An 18,742-nucleotide genomic window follows, 5' to 3' on the forward strand; every position below is an offset into this window, starting at 1 on the left:
TCATTAATTAATTTAATATTTTAAGAATTCTGTTTCCATTTGTGTTTTCTATAAGGTTCTGGATGGTTCAGCTCATCTCTTTCAGTTGGGAGTATATTATAGTTACACAGTTCTTGGGCAGGGGTCTGCTTTTTCAGCCTCAGGAACATAATCACACAGTTCTTTAGCACTCTGTCCAGGACAGCTTTTGATCACTGGAATAATATTTTAAAATCTGTGTTTCCCCTTTTAGTCTTCTTAGCATGGATCTCAACAAATACCTTTCTGTTCTTCTGTACAGTCCGGGGCCAGTATATGGGTGGCGGATGGTCATTCTATGGACCAATTTCATAGGAAAAACTTTCCAAAGTACCCCTAGGTAGCACAGCCTGCACAACCACATTTCGCCAGCTATCCAGAATCCAAATTTGGAGATAGAAAGCAATACTAATATAATAATTGGAACAATGAGTACCTCTGGTTGGACTATTCAGTTTCCAGTGACTAGGTAGGTATTCTGCTATCCTTGAAGAATATATACAAAGGAGGAAGACCTTTCTCTGGCCATTTCTACACCTGCCTTTTTTCCTGGGATCATCCTGGGATCATTCCTGTGCATGCAAATGACACACAGGGGATCCCAGGAGCAGGCATTTTCCTGGGATAATCCTTAGGTGTAGAAAGGGCCTCGGTCAGTGGTTTTAATAACTGAAAAACTACTCAAGAACAAAATAACTACTTATATTAAAGTCTACAGATATGTCAACTGCTTGTACTTGCTGAGGTCCACAAATAACTCAAACATATATTCAACATTGTTATGCCATAATAAATCAAACACTCACCATAACTAGTGGCTAGCTCATCTTGCAGAATAGCATTGTTGTTACCACACAATCCATGTGTTTTGCCCAAATAGTCAGGAGCCATCTTTATATAAACAGCGGATGTACCATCCCAAGCCAGAGAGAATGCATATTGGTGTCTTACAATCACATATCCAGAAACTTTTTGGATATACAAGTTCCCTATGGTATATGGTAACTGCATTCTGGGAAGTACAACAAATACCACCATAAACAAATGAACAAACCATTGCCATCATTTACAAATTCTACTGAAGTAGTTATTGTATTCAGCTATCTAGGCCCCTCTACCAGCTGAGACAAGCTCCACCAGCAGAGAGCAGTCCCCAGTATATCCATGGAAACCTCTGTAGGCAACGACCTACTACTTGCAGTATTTCTGGTGATGGTAAGCCCCAAAATAGGATGTTCCAGGGGCTTGAGCAGTGCAGAGGCAGCTTTGGGTCTGCTGGATCAAAGGCCCTTCCTCCCCCCCCGCCACCCAAGATAGGCCCCCTCACTTGAGAACATAAGAGACATTGCTATGCCTACATACTAACATAACATGGCAAGTAAGAACACCACAAGCAATGATAATATACATGTAATTTACCCAATTCCTTTGTAAGTGACCTCACTACTTAATCTGATTTCTCCATCTCCAGAAAAGTATAAACTAACAGATCGTTTACAGGAATAAGGAGAAGATTTGCATTCTGGATCATTATGGACCTGCCAAAATAAGAGAAAAAATAATATTTTAACTCTAACTATATTTTCAGCATTTCACATACTGCTCTGGAGACAAGACCCCAAAAAGGTTTTGAAATTCTAGTGGACAGCTAGGTCAATCTCCATACCTTAATTATTAAGTTGATTTGGTTACCAACTTGGAATCAAATTTGGTAACACAAACAAAGGTAGGAAGCATATATATAAGTGAAGCTTCAAATATTTCGGTTCCGTCAGAATACTTATCCACATTCTTTGCAAACCATTTAGTCTGTGGACTAACTGGTTTTGCACCATTTCATTAGTTGAGATCCAGAAGGCCATGTGTGCAATGACAGTTTTTTAGCCATCCTCCTACTGTAATGTCACCACCACCGCCACCACCACCAAAAGCCACTACCAAAGCTCAGAAAAGCCTTCATAACCATTTCTTGAAGCATAAGAGACCGCTGCAGATGAGAAAAATCACCATCCTTTACTTTCATTTACACAAAAGAATCTTACATACATTCATGGGTATCTCTGAACACCAACTAAGGCCTTAGCTAGACCAGGCTTTATCACAGGACAAACCCCGGGATCGTCCCTGTGCATCCCGGGATCAGGGAGGGATGATCCCTCCCTTGCCCCGGGATAGAGCCCTCCCCTTTGGGCCCACGTCTTCCACGGTCCTGGACTGAGCCCAAGACTGCGGAACGTGTGGCCCGCTGCTGCAGTTTGACCCCGCTCCACTCAGGAGCACTGCATCCATCAGGGCTAGGGTGGGGGGAGTGGGAAAAGTAATTAAAATTTAAAAAAATGTGCCTTTAGCACACGAGCATTCGTGCGTTCCTTCCTCTTTAAGAAAAAAATGGGTGCGACACCTCTCCTCCTGAGGTCGTTGCACCTCACATGTGAACAGAGGAGGGATCTCACGTTAAACACAATGTGAGATCTTCCCTCCTCCATCCTAAATTAAAAGGTAGGTCTAGCTAAGGTCTATGTAACCTTAGAAAAAAGAGGGATAGCTATAGTCCCTTATCTCCTTGGAACACATGCTGAAAGGCTGTCTACAGTTATTCCCATAAAAGCAGCCCAACTCACTGGAATTACCAATTCATAGTATCTCTTCAATCATACTTCCAGAGCAAAAGAGAAGCAAATGAACCACACATTATCTCACAAACAGCAAGGGTAGCCGTGTTGGCCATAAACAAAATTCTAAATCCATATTAGTGTCATAGTTTTATTCAGCCAACCAAAAGATCACAACAACTGTGCAAGCTTTCAGGATCTCTATATCTTTTCATAAGGCAAGATGAAAACAACCATGAAATGCTCACATTTATTGTGAATTGGACTTATTTAAAATGTATTCTCTTACTTGTATAGAGAAGCTCTGTTCATCTAATTCATTCTGCCTGACTAGAGCATACGTTGATTTTCCAGAGAAAAAGTAGTAGAGGCCATCAAAGGTTTCATAATGGTATTGTCCCCACGTTCGGCAAATGTTGTCTCGTTCTGCTCCTGTGTTGTGTACTATGGCAAGAAAGAGAAGGGTGAGGGAGGAGAATGCAATTCAGAAGCAATAACCCTTGGTGATGCTTACATATATTCTGCAGGGAGTGATGACAGTCAGCATTTATCCCAAAAGAGGGAAGAATATTTACATAAGAAGTGTTATAACACATCTGCTTATTCAGATACTGTCTTAATCTACTTCTACTTTAGAATGAAATGCAGGAGCCCCAAACTATAGCAAAGTGCCTATTAGGAAATTGAGTATGGTTCTGAAGAGGTCTGGAAAAAAGTCTATAAGCCTAGCTTCAAGTGTTAAATCACACTTGTTATGGTGACTTGTTTTGGATGTCACAATAACCCATGATGGGGTATATAAGCCATAATGTCTTATTTAACCCATCACGGGTTATCGGGTCATCTGTTAGGATTTTTTTTAACCCATGATGGCTTATTGGGCCAAAATAACCCACTCTTGCTAACCCATGGTCTGCAGAGTGGGTTACCATCATGGGTTATCACGTTGTGTGATGGTCACAGAGAGTTATTTTGGTTGCCTACAGAGTTGCTTGGCAAGAGCGGTCAAAACTGCTGCCATCACTCTCCTCCAACCAGCAGATCTCTGTTTTCATGATCTGCCTGAAACTGATTGCGCTTGCAGCCCAACCTCACCCTAAAGCCTCCACTGGCAGGGCACTCTGGAACTTCCCCAAGTGTCAAACACCATCTTGGTCAGGTGGCAGCAGCTGCACAGGGTTACAATTTTGCCTTGTGTGCATCTTTGCCAGGGGATGCTGTGCATGAAGTTTTGTCCTGCTCCTGCAAATTTCTATGAAGTTGTAGCTGTCACCCCCTTTTTTGGTGAAAAGGTGCTTTCACTCATGTGGCTTTGTTAGTGCTCAGAGTTTTTAATGGGCTTTGTGTGCACCCTTGCTAGAGGAGGCTGTGTATGAGGTTTGGTCCCAATGCTGCAAACTTCCAAGGATTTATCTGCACCATCCCCTTTTTGGTGTACCCAAGGTTTTCGCTCCTTTGCATGTAATTGCACAGGGTTTTGAATGTGTATCAGGTGCCTCCCATTTAGAGGAGGCTGTGTATGGTCCCAATTCTGCATACTTCTAGCACTTTAGAGCCACTACCTCATTGTCAGGGAGATACTGGAAGCTCAATTAACCTCTCCCCTGTCATTGGGATATTGTGGAAGGTTAAAACAGGCTGCTGTGATGTTGTCAATGGGTGAAACAGCACCACTGTTGGGGCAGGAAGACTGTAGCAGGACAGGGGGCAGGGCAATGACTCAGATTACGCACAGTAGTTTAATAAACTATGCACAGTAGCTTATTTGTCTGATAGTGTGTGGGATAGCAGTAGCTTATTTTCAAAATAAGCTAGTGTGAGTAGCTTATTAACCCATTATGGCTTGGGGGCCTTAGCTAGACCTAAGGTTTATCCCGGGATCGTCCCAGGGTCATCCCTGTTCATGTAAATGAGACACGGGGGATCCCGGAAGCAGGCAGGGACAACCCCAGGACGATCCTGGGATAAACCTTAGGTCTAGCTAAGGCCTAAGTGACATCCAAATGCACCCACTATGTAGCATACAAATTATATTTTTTACTCACCTATTTGACATCTTGATCCAGTTGCATTATATCGACTACAGTCACACAACTGCCAATGCACACACTCGCCTCCATTAAAGCATGTCAATGAATCTAAATTTAGAAAGGGTACATAATAACTTCTTACAAGTCACATGCATTTCTAATTGGATGAACATGTGAAAGAAAATTATGACAACACATCTTTCAATCTGATGGACTGTTAGTGATCTTCCCAGAAAATAATTATATTGTATGAATTCATCTTACATATAAACATTTATCAAAGAGAACTTTATTATTCTAACTACAAGAAAAAGCAGTCATGCAGTCAGATGCTAATGCAGTTTATCCTCTGACTAGACAAACACCCAATGCACATTTTAATAGCAATCTATCAGAGAGAAAATCTTGCCACAGTTGACAATACAACTTTAAGTAGAAGGGACAGTCAAGAAAGCATTTTTAAGTTAAAAGAAACTTTCAAGCATCCACCTGTTTGTCTCATTTGCTGGCTGGAAGTAACACATCTGTTTCATTACCCACAAGTAGGGACGGATGGATATTTCAAGTCCTGAACTTATGATCACCTAATGCCCCAAAGCTTTCCACCATATAATACAGATGGAACAATCTTAGCCAAATAAATTTTAAGGGCCAGGACATTTTAAAGAAATTTTAAATTTTATTCACCTCAATGTAAAAGAATTTCAAGATTGCCCCTACAATGCCATCTGCTGCTGGGCATTCCAAGAGGAATTGGCTGCAAAAAGCACCCCAAGATAATGAACTTATTTAACCTGCTGGATGGAGTTATTAGAAATTGACGATTTAAATATAGAAGATAACTTAACAAATAGAATCAATTTAATGTTACTATAGTTAATACTAAGTGTTTTCTTCTAACAAAATGTAGCCAGCAGTTCTATCTGATTTTTAAGACTACCCCTAGTCAGATATTATGATCCTGTTCAGATATAACAGCAGCGTTCAGCAGCAAATCATGCCTAAGCCTCATGTGAACTGCTTCTTGTTTGCAATGGTAACACTTGAATGCTGCCTTCGAGGGTTGTTTCTGTGACTACCAAAGAAGGCACTTGGGTTGTTTATGAGTTAAATTGCCCCATGTTAACCCAAGAACAAGCCATAATAATCAGTGAGTTGTTTAATTGTGCAAACAAAGTAATTGCCATAGAGATACAGTTAATAAGATCTGGATCCTTATTCTTATGTTTTAGAGAAAGGTCATCTTGATATTGACTAACAAGTACAAACAAGAACATTCATTACCTGCATTCTTTGATTTCTAATATCTGGTATTAACTAGCTGGCAAGTGAGATGCAGGCAGACTTGCAGAACAGCAATTCAATAGCCAATTAAATTTCAAAGGTTATTTTCCATCTAATTTCCTGTTTTTAAAGTTCATTTTATTAATGTTTTCATTACCAATTTTGTCCCAACACCTGCTTCTGCAGGTGCCCAGTTTGTGATGCCAACTCTGGAGAATTTTCATAGAAATATTATAATTGGAGCTAGTGAGCCATGGAATTACTCCTGCTAGAAGAATCACAAATTTCACTCTTGCATCTGAGGCCTTCATACATGAAATGTTCTACTCTCATTGGATCCCTTTATTTTTCAGGCTTTTCTTTGCAATCATGCAAAGAAGATGTGCACAGGATACTAAGGAGCTGTGAACAATTGTTCTTCCCTATAACATTTCCCTATTTGTAAACATAGGTGCTTTCATTTTTTAATATTGCCATGTTCACTAGTGAATACAATGCCCAGAGAATACAATGCAACTTTGGCTGCCCACCTAGTGGGCAAGTTTGCACAACATGACAACCCAGTCTGTGAATATGCAGCTTGGGTTATTTTGGGAACAACTCCTGATGCTCCCGACAGACGATCGGACTTACCGTTGGTTGTTTCCCCTCTTCTTCCCCTTTGATCCTCCACCCGTTATCCCTGGGTCCTCAGTGGCAGAACCCATCTTGTCTGCCCATCCTGTCCCACTCCCCATTCTGATCACAACCCTGTTATTGTTCCCCAGCTTTATACATTTATTTTTCTGACCCCTGATATTTGCACAAATGGGGCCATAATATTTTTAATTATTTTTTGGGCCCCAGGAATTTGCGCAAATATGGTCACTGTTGTTGTGGTTATTGGTTTTTCACAGTTGCCAAATACATGTAGCCTTGTCTTGGCAATACCCTTGTATGTTTCAGCTGTCAAAGGAACAAAGTACAGCAGTGGTTCCCAATTAGCTAAGTACTGCGGACCCCTTGTTTTTCAAATGCCAAGCCATGGACCCCCTCCTTTTGAAAAAATTGTTATCTCTATGGTAGTTACCTGTGCAAAGCAATTTTTTGGAGAAAATAAGGGGTAGCCCCTAATAAGCAAAGGATTTTAGGTATACTAAAAAAAACCCATAAAATTTGTGATATTTGTGATATTACCATGCAAAAATGACAGTGATTTAATTAGGAATATAAAGACGAATTTAATTTTACTAATGTCTAGTTTATAATTGAACAAATTATGACGTGTCTAGCAGCTACTAAACCTAAATGTGATGGGAGAAATCATGCCTCTTTTTGTCCCAAACAATCCCTTCCACATCCGGTTCAACATTTCCTACTTTTAATCTCAAATTTGGATCAACATTGAGCCAATTTCTATGCTTGTTTTCATATAACAAAATCTCAAAAACGTTTGTTCACAAAGATATGTGGAACAAAAGAGAACTAGATGTTTCAAAGCTTTTTCACCTAACTTCTGATAATCAGGAAAAACCTTCACCCAGAATTGGTCCAGTCTATATTCTTTGAAAAATGATTTCAATGAACCATCACAAGTCACGTCAACAAGTGCATCTTGCTCTTCCACAGATAGAGTTGTTAGTTGTACATCACCACATTCAAAAGGATTCCTTATCCATGAGTTTTCAGGATTAGGTGCAGGGAAGTAATCTCTGAAGCTAGTCGCTAAATCACGCAGGTGCTCAGTGATGTTATATTTTACTTCTGGTAGGAATTCATAGAATCATAGAATAGCAGAGTTGGAAGGGGCCTACAAGGCCATCGAGTCCAACCCCCTGCTCAATACAGGAATCCACCCTAAAGCATCCCTGACAGATGCTTGTCCATCAGTGGACTCCAGAAATGAATGGTGAATATGTGAATGGTGCCACGGACCCCCTGGGTGGGTTACATGGACCCCTGCAGTCCAAGGACCCCCAACTGGGAACCACTGAAGTACAGTATAAAACATACAAGGAAATTGACAAGACAAGACTGCATATGGGCAAATTTGACAGCTGTTGACAGTGACAGGTCAGGAAGACTTAGCAAGATGATCCCCAGGGTTTTAAGTATTGAACTGACACTTGTGGGTGCCCTGCTTCCATTCCACACTTCCCCAAGTCTCCAGCAAGTTATGTTATGAGAGATATAGGCTTCCCATCACCACCCATTTCTCACTACTTCCATTCAGAGCAATTACTGCCATGGTTACTGTGAATGGCCCTATTTACACAAATCTCAGCAGCTGAATTTTTTTAAAAAGAGGCTAGCAAACATGTGACAGTACCTCCAAAGTGCCATTTGGACATAGTTAGAGAGGATGCCACTACTGAGGGAGACTTGAGTCAACTCAGGTGGGCATGATCAGAAAGAAAAGCAGGGGGAGGGGTTGCTGCTCTTGCCAAGCAGCTCTGTACCTGATTGCCACAACCCATGATCAGTTGCGTCTGCCGAGTTCAAATGACACAGCAACCCATCATGGGTAAAACAACGCCTTCAAAAAACCATGGGTTGTCATGGTGGCATTTATTTAGAGTGTTGGGCATGGGGAATCCTGCAACTGCAGGAATTGGATTTGATAGTCTTTGGATAGGAACCTGGCCTGGATATTCAGACTAAAGGAAGACACCAAAACTTAGGTAAAAGAAAGAAACCAAAAAGACAAGGGGCAGAACCCAACACTACATGAGCAGAAGTCTACCTGTTGCACTTTCATGTCCACTATACAGCCACTCACACCATCTAAAATTTGCTGAAGAGGATCTCCAACCCTCCACAGCAGATGTTGAGGGTATACAAGGAGCTGCAGGGGGAGAGAGAATTGCCTCCTCCGAGTTCCACTGATAGAAACAGTTGCACCAGTGGTAAGATTTTATTTTGTTTTGGCAAAAAAAAAAAAAACTTTTGGATGTCAGTAAGCAATTTAGATTTTCCCAGCTTGCATAATATATCTATTGCAATTTTAACGTTGTATAACTAGGACCACCATTGTTCCTTCAGAACACTAGAATCCAACTACATACAGTGTTACATTTGAGTAGATTCACACAAATATTTTTTCTCATAATGACAGGATATTTTGAACTTACCTCACAGTGGTGTTTCATGTGAAACCTAATGGTGTGAATAAGTTCAGCTGCCAAAATATCATACCTGACAACCTCAATTTCTGAGCTCTTGTTGTTAGTTACTATTAGTCTAAGGTAAGTACACAATTAAAACTATATAGGTTTCAATTAGGAATTGGTGTTGGGATTTATAATATTTGTTCATTGCAATATCTTCTCATTGTAAGATGATCATTGTAGTAACATGCCACCATATAAAAACTTGTCAGTGATTGAGCAGCACATTTAGATTCCTGAAAGTCCTTTCATTAATTACAGGTACGCTGACGTCCCTAGGAACTAGGCACTATAAAATTTACTTACATTACATTTGTTTTGCATAACAAGTCTACAACTATTCAAATTGGGCTCTTGTTAAGTTTGATAGTGATTTTTCAAAAAAGAAGAAGTAAAAACTATTAGGGAGCTTACTAGATGATTCACAGATTGTGCTGCGAAATCGTCTTTCCTTGGAAGAAGGTACTGTGGTAGATGAAGAGTTATAAACTGATGTTCCAAATAGCTGTACAGAAAGAAAGGAAAAACCCTATTAATCCAAAATAAATATATTGATGTCCATGATTTATCACACTTTAAAATGCATTAAGAGAGCTATGTACTCATGTTTATACTACTTATAAAAGGTGTTCAGAAGGTGCGCTAGCACATACCCGTCTTTGCCCTCAAATTTCAAAGAAGTGTTCAAGTTCAAAGCATAAAACAACCCATAATTAGTCTTGCTGCCAAAACTCAAAATGAGACAATTTGTAAGCCAAATCTGACAAATACGCAATCCTCAAATGTATAATGAGCCCTGAAAGCTCCATCACACTTGGGGGTTAACACGCTCCCTACCGTCTCTTGTCCGCCTGTGTTTTCATTCCTCAAAGAGGAAGTACAGAACGAGCACGAGACCCATTGAGTCTGCTGCTCTAATGGCTCTGCTTCTCCTGCACACAGCAGGAGAGAGCAGCAATTCTGAGTTTAAAAAAACATTAGACTTAATGGGGGGGGGGGTTGTTGCACAAGGAAGGCCAGAAGGGGCAGAAGGCAGACGACATCATGTGAGGGGCCTGAGCAAACTCTGTGAGTGCCCAGTAACAAGCATGCAATAAAACACTCATCGGATGGAGCTCTTAGATCCAATGAACTTTTTAAAAATACAGAATTCAAATTGAATTAATTGATATTTCCTGCCCCTGTCCTGTACAGTCTGCATGGTTTGGGGGACAGGAGACTAGTAAATGTATGGTAATACAAAATGATCTTAGGACTTTTTAACCCTTTTCTTTCTTGTTGAATTAAATGTCTTTAAAGGTAAAAGCTTCTCCGAGAGGCTAGGAAACACGGTTCTGAGGGAGGGGAAATGGGTTTCTTCATTACTTAGCTTTAGATGGGCATTAAAGACTGTTCTGTTTCATTAGGCTATGAGTGCTGTTTTGTGTCACTCCCCCAATTTTATTTTACTTTATATTATTATTTTAATTCTTTAAAAGTTATTATTAGGCTGCCTTTAGAACTCTCTATTGGATGGTATGGTTTTTACTTCTGTGTGCCTTGTTTTTATGATGTACAATAAAAATATTATTAAAACATAACATCACCTAGAGCTGCATTACCCAACCTGATGCCCTTCAGATGTGTTGGATTACAAACCCCAGCATCCCCCAGACAGTTGGGGGAGGCTGGCCCAAGGTGCCTAGTAGGTGAAGGGTGTGATTTATAAATCTAGCCTCTGTCACCAGCTGTCCCTCTCTCCTGCCTATACAGAAAGAATTCTGGATCTGACAGTTCTTGAGAGCAAAAATGTAAGATGTTGCTGCTACCATCTCTGACTGGGTCTTGAGGCATGGGAAGACAAATGCCCCCACATGATACGTCTGATCCTATCTGTTGCTATGGCTGAGTGGGTAGGGAATTGGTCAGTCTACAATGTTGATTTGAGTCAAGGGAAACTCCCACTCTTTTGCCAGTGTGATTGCTTTTGGCCTGGCATGCAAAAGGTGAGTATGGTGGGGCTCAAACTCACATCTCCCATTTCTCAATCTCATGCTCTGTGCAGTGAACAACTGGAGGCTGATACTGTCAGTGGCTTCCCCTATTGTGTGACCATGACCCTCCATCTGTCTGCTTGTCAAAAGAACCTTTCTTTCCTGAGATGGATTTTGAACTTTTCTCCCAAGCGTGTTGTACATGCTCAGTGTAGGTCTCTTTCTAAAGAAATTATGTAGGTAATGGGCTGTGTGTTCTCTGCTTCCTTTCCTTTGTGTGTTAAGTTCCAAAACAGTGGTTGTGAGTGGCATAAGAGGATCCCAAACCCTGCTTGTGGGATTGTTGCTGTCGGTGCCACTAGGTACTGACTGACTGTGGACGCTATAGCATTGTGTTTATGTTGTGACACAGGCAGATGTGCTGGGGATGTGGCCCTGTTGACGTGCATTCATTGGCTCCTCTGCATGTGGATAACATGTGGGCATTACTGCTGGCTTAGCCCATGGTTGGTGGGCTTTGAGATTTTCTACGTCTATAAAATTTCCACCTCTTTGGGATTTTCCAAGGTGTGCTTTTTCCTCTCTCCTCCCAGGCTATGGCAACTTTTCTGCCAATGTAACAACATATTTCCTCCCCCCACCCCCGGTTATAATTGGCATAAAGGATTGCTCTATTACCACTGCTAGTATTAGTACCACTTCATTGCCATGAATATGGTTTTAATTAATAAAATTCAGAATGTTCCATTTATATCTGCCAAATTTATATTTTCAAATTACAAGTGTTCAGAGTGAGTGATTTAGATTCAACACACTGAGAAGGCAATAAAAGAACCTCTTTCCATTCACTGAATCCCTTTCATAACAGCAAGCCTTTGGTCTTATCAGAAGTTGATTTAATTACCGTTGCGGTTGTGTAGAATATTTCTCTCTACTGAACATTTCCAGAAAGAAAGAGTGGAGAGAAAGAAGAAACAGAATCTGATTTGCTTAAAGGAATATAATTAGTCTGTATAGAGTGGAAATTAAAAGAGTTTTTATCTTTTCCCCTTCATTCAGAAAATTAAAACAATGTAAAGGAAAAAATACTTTTGCAACACATAGTAGTTGATATAGTTCTGATGTATCATTTAGTTATAAAGAAATATAAATCAAGGGCAAAAAAATCATTGATGTCATACCACCCAAACACTTAAATGCACCTCTATTAAATATTACAAAAATATAAAGTTTGATTTGATAAGTACTCAACTTCACCAGAACTGAGAGCAACTTGCACTTCACAGTACAAAAACTTTTAAGAACAAATGGAAAGGCTATCAAGAGTAATGGGAGTCACACCAAGGATTGCACTACTTTCACCGCAAGAAGAACTTAAATGTAATAAGGAAACGAAAGAGCTAATAACGAATCTGTTGACGGCTGTGAGGCTGATTGTAGCCAGGATCTGGAAGATGCAAGGAGACTATTGTATTTAAGAATGGTATAAAGAAGTGTGGGACATTGCTATAAATGAAAAATTGACATGTAATATTAAAATGAAAAAAGCTATAGTAAAAACAAATGATTTTGAGGGTATATGGAAAAAGTTCCTGGAGTTTGTATTTTCTAAAGGAAGTGGGAAACCACCAACAGAAGAAACTATGAGTTTTTGGAAACAGGAATGAGATCCCGAGGTGGGGGGAGCACTGTTATGTTTAGTATAAATATGTTTAATAGGCAAAATTTGAATATATGATATTAAGGTAATTTTATGTTTATGTAACAAGTGATTTTTTATTTGAGGTTTTGTTGTTGTTATATATTGTTTAATAAAAAATTAAAAAAAGAGTAATGGGAGTAATGGGACCCTACTCCTGAATCAGGTTTAATTTTTTAATAAGCTCATTTTCCCCAATGGAAAAAACCCAATAATTTTAATGAAAGTATTTAATTTCCATAAGGATAACCATGAGAGCCAGTGTGTTGTAGTGGTTAAAGTGTTCGATCCAGGTTCTAGTCCCCACTTGGCCTTGGAAGCTCACTGGGTGACTTTGGGCCAGTCACAGATTCTCAGCCCAACCTACCTCACAGGATTGTTGTTGTAAGGATAAAATGGAGAGGAGGAGGATTATGTACACTGGTATGTGTTCCTTAGAGGAAAAATAGCAGGATACAAATGGAATAAATTAATAAATAAACTAGTCTGTAGTACAAAGAGTCTTATGGCACCTTAAAAACTAGCAAATTTATTCTGGCATAAGCTTTAGTGGCTACTGCCCAGTTCATCTGATGTATGCCAAATCACCAGTTTGATGTTAGCACTTTATGCATCTGATGAAGGAGACAATGTCCATGAAAGCTTATGTCAGAATACATCTGTTAGTCTTTAAAGTGCCATAAGACTCTCTGTAGTATTTAAATTACAATATTTTAGAGATCTTATTTACAATACAATATAAACATAATATTCGCTTCTAATAATTTACTCCAGTGGTTTATTTTGTTTGTGTTTCATTTTTCCTAACATAAATGATGTGAAGTTCTATTCTTTCGTTATGAAACTTTCATAACTCAGCTATAATTGAACTAGAGAACATTAGTTATTAGGCAGATTAGAAATGTAATAACAAAATAATAAAATAGAATAGTATTGTTTTAACACTTCTAGAAAGGCATCCAGAGTAATATGCTTACAAACAATAGAATTATTCCTAATTTTATCCAAAGAGCTATTACAATGCTACTAATAGTCATTTGTATCATAAAAATAATTATGGAGCTGGAAAAAATGTTAAAGGTTGTCTTTCTTATAAAATAAAGATTTTTAAAAAATCTAAAGCAATCCAAACATGCTAGAATTCATCCATGCTAAAGATTTCATGGATTCCTGACCTGACAGACTATCAAAGAAAAACAACTATTCAAATTGATTTGCAAATTTTGTATCAATGTACTTGTCTTCCCTCCACCCGCTAGCACTTGTTAGCTGCAAATCTCCTACTCAATAGAAATAGGTGGATTAGTATATATAAACCTCTAGGGCATATTTTTGTAGTGACTGAAGTAGTAAATCTCTACTAACTTATATTATAGCAGTTGTAAATAATTCAACAGCCTGAATCATTAACATGAGATATACATAAACCAGTTTTAATACACTTCTTCAATTATAATAGGTACATAGAGAAAATATTTTACTTAGAGCTGAGTATAATTGTCTGACTGTTTTTGCATATTGAAGTAAAAGAGCAAAGACATGATACTCTCAAGGCAAACATGGTTTATTAATTAAAGCAAACACCTTCACTGCATTCCTCTGAAGCACTGCTGGAAAATGCACAGAGATAAGAAAATATATTTGAGTCAGCAGCTGAGCATCATAGTGTCAAATGGCTGAGAGAAAATAATAATAGTAATTCAAAAACACACACAGTGGTAAATGCCTGAACGAACTAGCTATGACCTGCTGGTCCCAGTACTCCAACCTTTTAAGCACACATCAGGTGAGTGGGTGCCCTTGCCTTACCTGCTCTCCCAGGGTACTAAGATCTCCTTTCTGAGGTACTCCATTGCTGCCGTTCCTAGGAAGGAAAAGAACAAGGCTGGGTTTGTTCAGCAGAGGTAATATGCACCTTTCTTACTCATGCAGAACTCAGGGAAGTTGCACCTCTACTCAGACTGAGGCCCCCAGGCTGAATTGGGACTTTTCTTATGTGTGCATACCAGACAAAATGGATTTAAGGGGTTTCCTCTGACTCTTGATGTTACAAGCAGTGTGAATTCTCATTCAGATTTAGGTTGCTTTTATTTTTACATTACATTATTTTTATAGGTTGCTGTTGTTTTACATTATTATTATTAGTATTATTATTAATTCTATTTTCCTCCATTGTAAACTCCACTCTAACTCACTTTCAAATAAATGGGGCTGGAAAACATTAAAAGTTACCAGATACTGAGCACTCAGTGAATTTCAAATTATATTGGCATAGATGCAGGTGTGAATTTATACCTGCATAAGGCATTCCTCTGTGGCACCAGATCTCCAGCTATCAAATCTATTTCTTACTCTGTATGGGAAATAAATCCTGGAATCCAAATACCTTTTGTGGGAAAATGCTTCCATTTATTTACATGTATGCCCATTTACTTATATTTTAATGCATCTTCCACTTGCAAGAAGAAAAGAGAGGGGGGAAATCCATTCCAAATATTTGACAGAAGAAAATATGTGTATCTGTTTCAAGAAGAAGAAGCAAACAAGCCCAATTTGTTTGTTTATTTAATTATTAACTGTAAATTCAATTTAATTATTAAACTCCTCATAAAATAAACTAAGGCTGCAATCCTATACATACTTACCTGGCAGTGACACCCACTGAACTAAGTGGGACTTACTTCTGAGTTGGCATGCATAGGATTGCACTCTAAGTAGCCAAACTCCTGTGGGTGTGACACTACTATGCCACATTGAAGATGTTTTGAAACATTTACATTCAGAAATAGCATTCATTGCCATATTGTGTTTAAAAACAACCATCTTGTGTCACCTTAACTTTCATGGACTAGAGCCCACTTCATTAGATGATTTACATTCAGAACTAAGCCCCATTGAATTTAATGGAACTTACTCCTGGATATGTGAGTTTAAGGATTGGAGCCTAAGTGGGCTCTATTCCATTAAATCCTATGCCACTGGTGACACAACACTCTGGCTGAGTTCGAATGACACGCTAATCAATGGGGGGCGGGGGGGGGGAGTAATAGGAACAAAATGGAAGTCAACCCTTGTCAGTTCTTGTGGTCAGAACTCAGCCTCTCTGTTGTTTTTGCTGCAACCAACTAACATGGCTATTGTCCATCTCATGCCTTAGGGCTCAATCTTATGCATGTTTAGACAGGGGGAAAAGTCTTATAACTCCCAGCATGCCCCAGGCAATCATGCTGGGAGTTGTGGGGCTTTTTCCTGTCTAAACATACACAGGATTTCATTCTTAAATGTTAAGAGAATTTCAATACCAAGTAACTAAGGGTTGATAAAGCTTCAAGATCCAGTTCCCAAATTAGACAAGCATTCCTGTCTACGCAAAATAGACATAGGTTGGTAAGATTGTCTGCAGAACACGCTTGAGAAAGAGCTCCTGTGCCAAAAGGCAGATTTTCGCCAGGTGCAGCTTTTCCCACCACAGGGGCTGAGTTCGGACGACATGCTAATCAATTTAGGCTGCAATCCCATTTAGGATTGCAGCCTAAATGGACTCTATTCCCTGGTGACACAACACTCTGGCTGACATGCTAATCAAACGGGTGGTGGTGGTTAGTAATAGCTACAGAATGGGAAACAACCGTTGATTAGCGTGTCGTCCGAACTCAGCCAGAGCGACTTCTCCTGGTGGAATTTTCCTCTCTGCGCTACAACACTTAAAGGTACAGCAGCCCACCCAGGTCTGGTCCGGGGCAGATGTCCTTAGGCTGATGCGACAGCCGAGTAAGCTTCACCGATCTGTACGCATAATAAGAAAAAGGAAAGGTATGGAATTGCAAAACCACTTGTTAAAGCGCGCAGCAGCGTCGCGAAGTGCAGTTCTGCTACACCGGCGAGCCACGCCACGCACACTCCTTACCTTGACGGGCCAGGGGCCGCGCTTGGGGAAAGCAGCGCCACCGCGCTCCACGAGAACAGGGCTGCAAAAAAAGAGGAGCCGAGCTGAGCGGGATAGAAGGCACAGGCCCCCGGACCCTTCCTTCCTTCTTTCCTTCCTCACAACCCCGTCAGATGTCCCCAAACCGGCCTCGCTTCTCCTCGTCCCACTCCACGTCTGTCTCCCCCAGAAGCGCAGGAGAACGAAAGGCCCCCTCTCGGAAAGGGTGTGTTCTCTGGAACTCACCCTGAGGAATCCAGACGTAAAGCAGCACCTTGGCGCGCCTGGAGCACGGCTCCATCTGGGCGTAGCGACTGGCGGACTCTGAAGCGGCCGCTCGAGCCTGTGAGGAGAAAGGCGCAGTGCCTCACCTGCGCCTAGGGAGCGTCTCGGCGCCAAGGAGCACGCGGCGCTGCTGGCCAGTGGAGGCAAGGGGTGGGCCCACCGCTGGCTCGCGTCGCTTCGCTCACGTACCGAACTTTTCTCTTTTCTTCGGCGATTGTGGCGGCGGCAGCACCCAGCCTTGGCGCTGGGGACGCCTCCCGCGATTAGCATAATTTAGCCCCCTCTCAGGAGGCGCCGTCCCCCTGGCCTTTCCATAGGCGGCTCAAGAACGCAATCTCGTCGAGACGGTGTCAGGTGGGAATTTCTGCTTCTGGCTGCCTCCTCAGTTTATCCAGTAGTGAGAAAGAAGAACCGAAGCGCTCTCAAACAGTCCTGTTTCCTTGTGTCGCCACCTGCCATTCACGTTTTCTCAGAAGGAAAAAAATTCAACGGAGTTCAATCTCTCTGGGAAGCTGGCAATGGATTGTAGTGTTTTAACCCGGGCCTAAGAACGTTTGAAGAAGATCCCATTGAGTTCAGTGGGCCTTACCTAGAAATGAAGATGCATAGCGTTGCAGCCTAAAGAACTGTAATTGAACACAACGAGACTTGCTTCTCGGTAAACATAAATAGGATGATGCTGGTAAATGTGCCCCTGAGCTCCTCCTGTTACCAACAGGTTCAGCCTCACTGGAACTATGGAACTCACTCCCACAAGATATCCTGAGGGCCACCAATTTGGATAGATAAATTCTTGGAGGACGAAGCTGCCACATGTGAATATTATGCAAAATACATTTGTGGTACAGAACAATGGGAAAGTGTCTTTACAGTGCAACCTCATATGGGTCTACTTAGAAGTAAGTTCTACTGAATTGAATGAGACTTTTTCCCAGGTAAATGTGTATAGGATTGCAGTCTTAAGGCGTAACTACATACTGTGCCTACTTCTGACCCACATTTCCCCAGTAAAATGTAGTAAAAGAAATACACAAAAATATATCATGGCATCCAGCACTTCCCTCTCCACTTCACTGCCTGTCATCTGCAGTGGCCAAAGAAATGCTAAATGTTGTTTTAAAATAAGCTTTAGTATGTAAGCACATTGAGGTGATGTGCCTCAGTAGCCTCCATGTATCCTTCTTTAGTTAGACTCACTGATGAAAACTGCTTAAAAGTGGTCTTTTATTAATCTCCCACATCTATAATGCAAATACAAAAATACCTCGACAAGAAAGTATATTTGATTTAAGGCAGCTCTCATCAATGACACTAAAAAGCACCTTTTCCAAGCCTTGTTGTGCTATTTGTGATATGCCATAATGATGTTAACATGAGTGCAAGGCCGGCCCTGCCATTAGACAAAGTGAGGTGGTCACGTGAATCAACAGATGCTGGGAGGTGGCAGCAAGATATTGAAGAGAGTTGTATGCCATGCAGCCTTCCCTGCAATCCCTAAACTAGCCTGCTGCCTTTAGGGGCAATGGAGGGTGGCTCCCCATCATTAGTGTTAAATATTTATTTATTTATTTATTACATTTTTATACCGCCCAATAGCCGAAGCTCTCTGCAAGACTCATCTTGCAGTTCAGTTGGCTTTTGTACATGGAATGGGAAGGGTACCATCTTGTTATTTGCTTTAGGTGGCAAAATGTCTTGGGCAAGCCTTGATTAGTGGAAGAGAACTATTATTAAATGGAATGTACATTTTGACCTACATGAAGGCTTTAC

The 18,742-nt window shown here is 40.6% G+C and overlaps 1 protein-coding gene across 1 annotated transcript in view; it reads right to left on the bottom strand.

The window, feature by feature from the left end:
- OTOG (otogelin) overlaps positions 1-17,242 on the bottom strand; it is a 128,898-nt gene extending 111,656 nt beyond the window's left edge. The window contains exons 1-8 of the mRNA XM_063118414.1: positions 17,059-17,242; positions 16,670-16,730; positions 14,572-14,626; positions 9,505-9,595; positions 4,676-4,768; positions 2,920-3,074; positions 1,438-1,556; positions 825-1,030 (exon numbers count right to left, since the gene is read on the bottom strand). Coding sequence (XP_062974484.1) covers positions 825-1,030; positions 1,438-1,556; positions 2,920-3,074; positions 4,676-4,768; positions 9,505-9,595; positions 14,572-14,626; positions 16,670-16,730; positions 17,059-17,242 — 964 coding nt within the window. The remainder of the gene's footprint in view (positions 1-824; positions 1,031-1,437; positions 1,557-2,919; positions 3,075-4,675; positions 4,769-9,504; positions 9,596-14,571; positions 14,627-16,669; positions 16,731-17,058) is intronic.
- Between the last annotated feature and the right edge of the window lie 1,500 nt (positions 17,243-18,742).

This window comes from Elgaria multicarinata, chromosome 2 (genome assembly GCF_023053635.1).
Source record: "Elgaria multicarinata webbii isolate HBS135686 ecotype San Diego chromosome 2, rElgMul1.1.pri, whole genome shotgun sequence".
Lineage (NCBI taxonomy): Eukaryota > Metazoa > Chordata > Lepidosauria > Squamata > Anguidae > Elgaria > Elgaria multicarinata.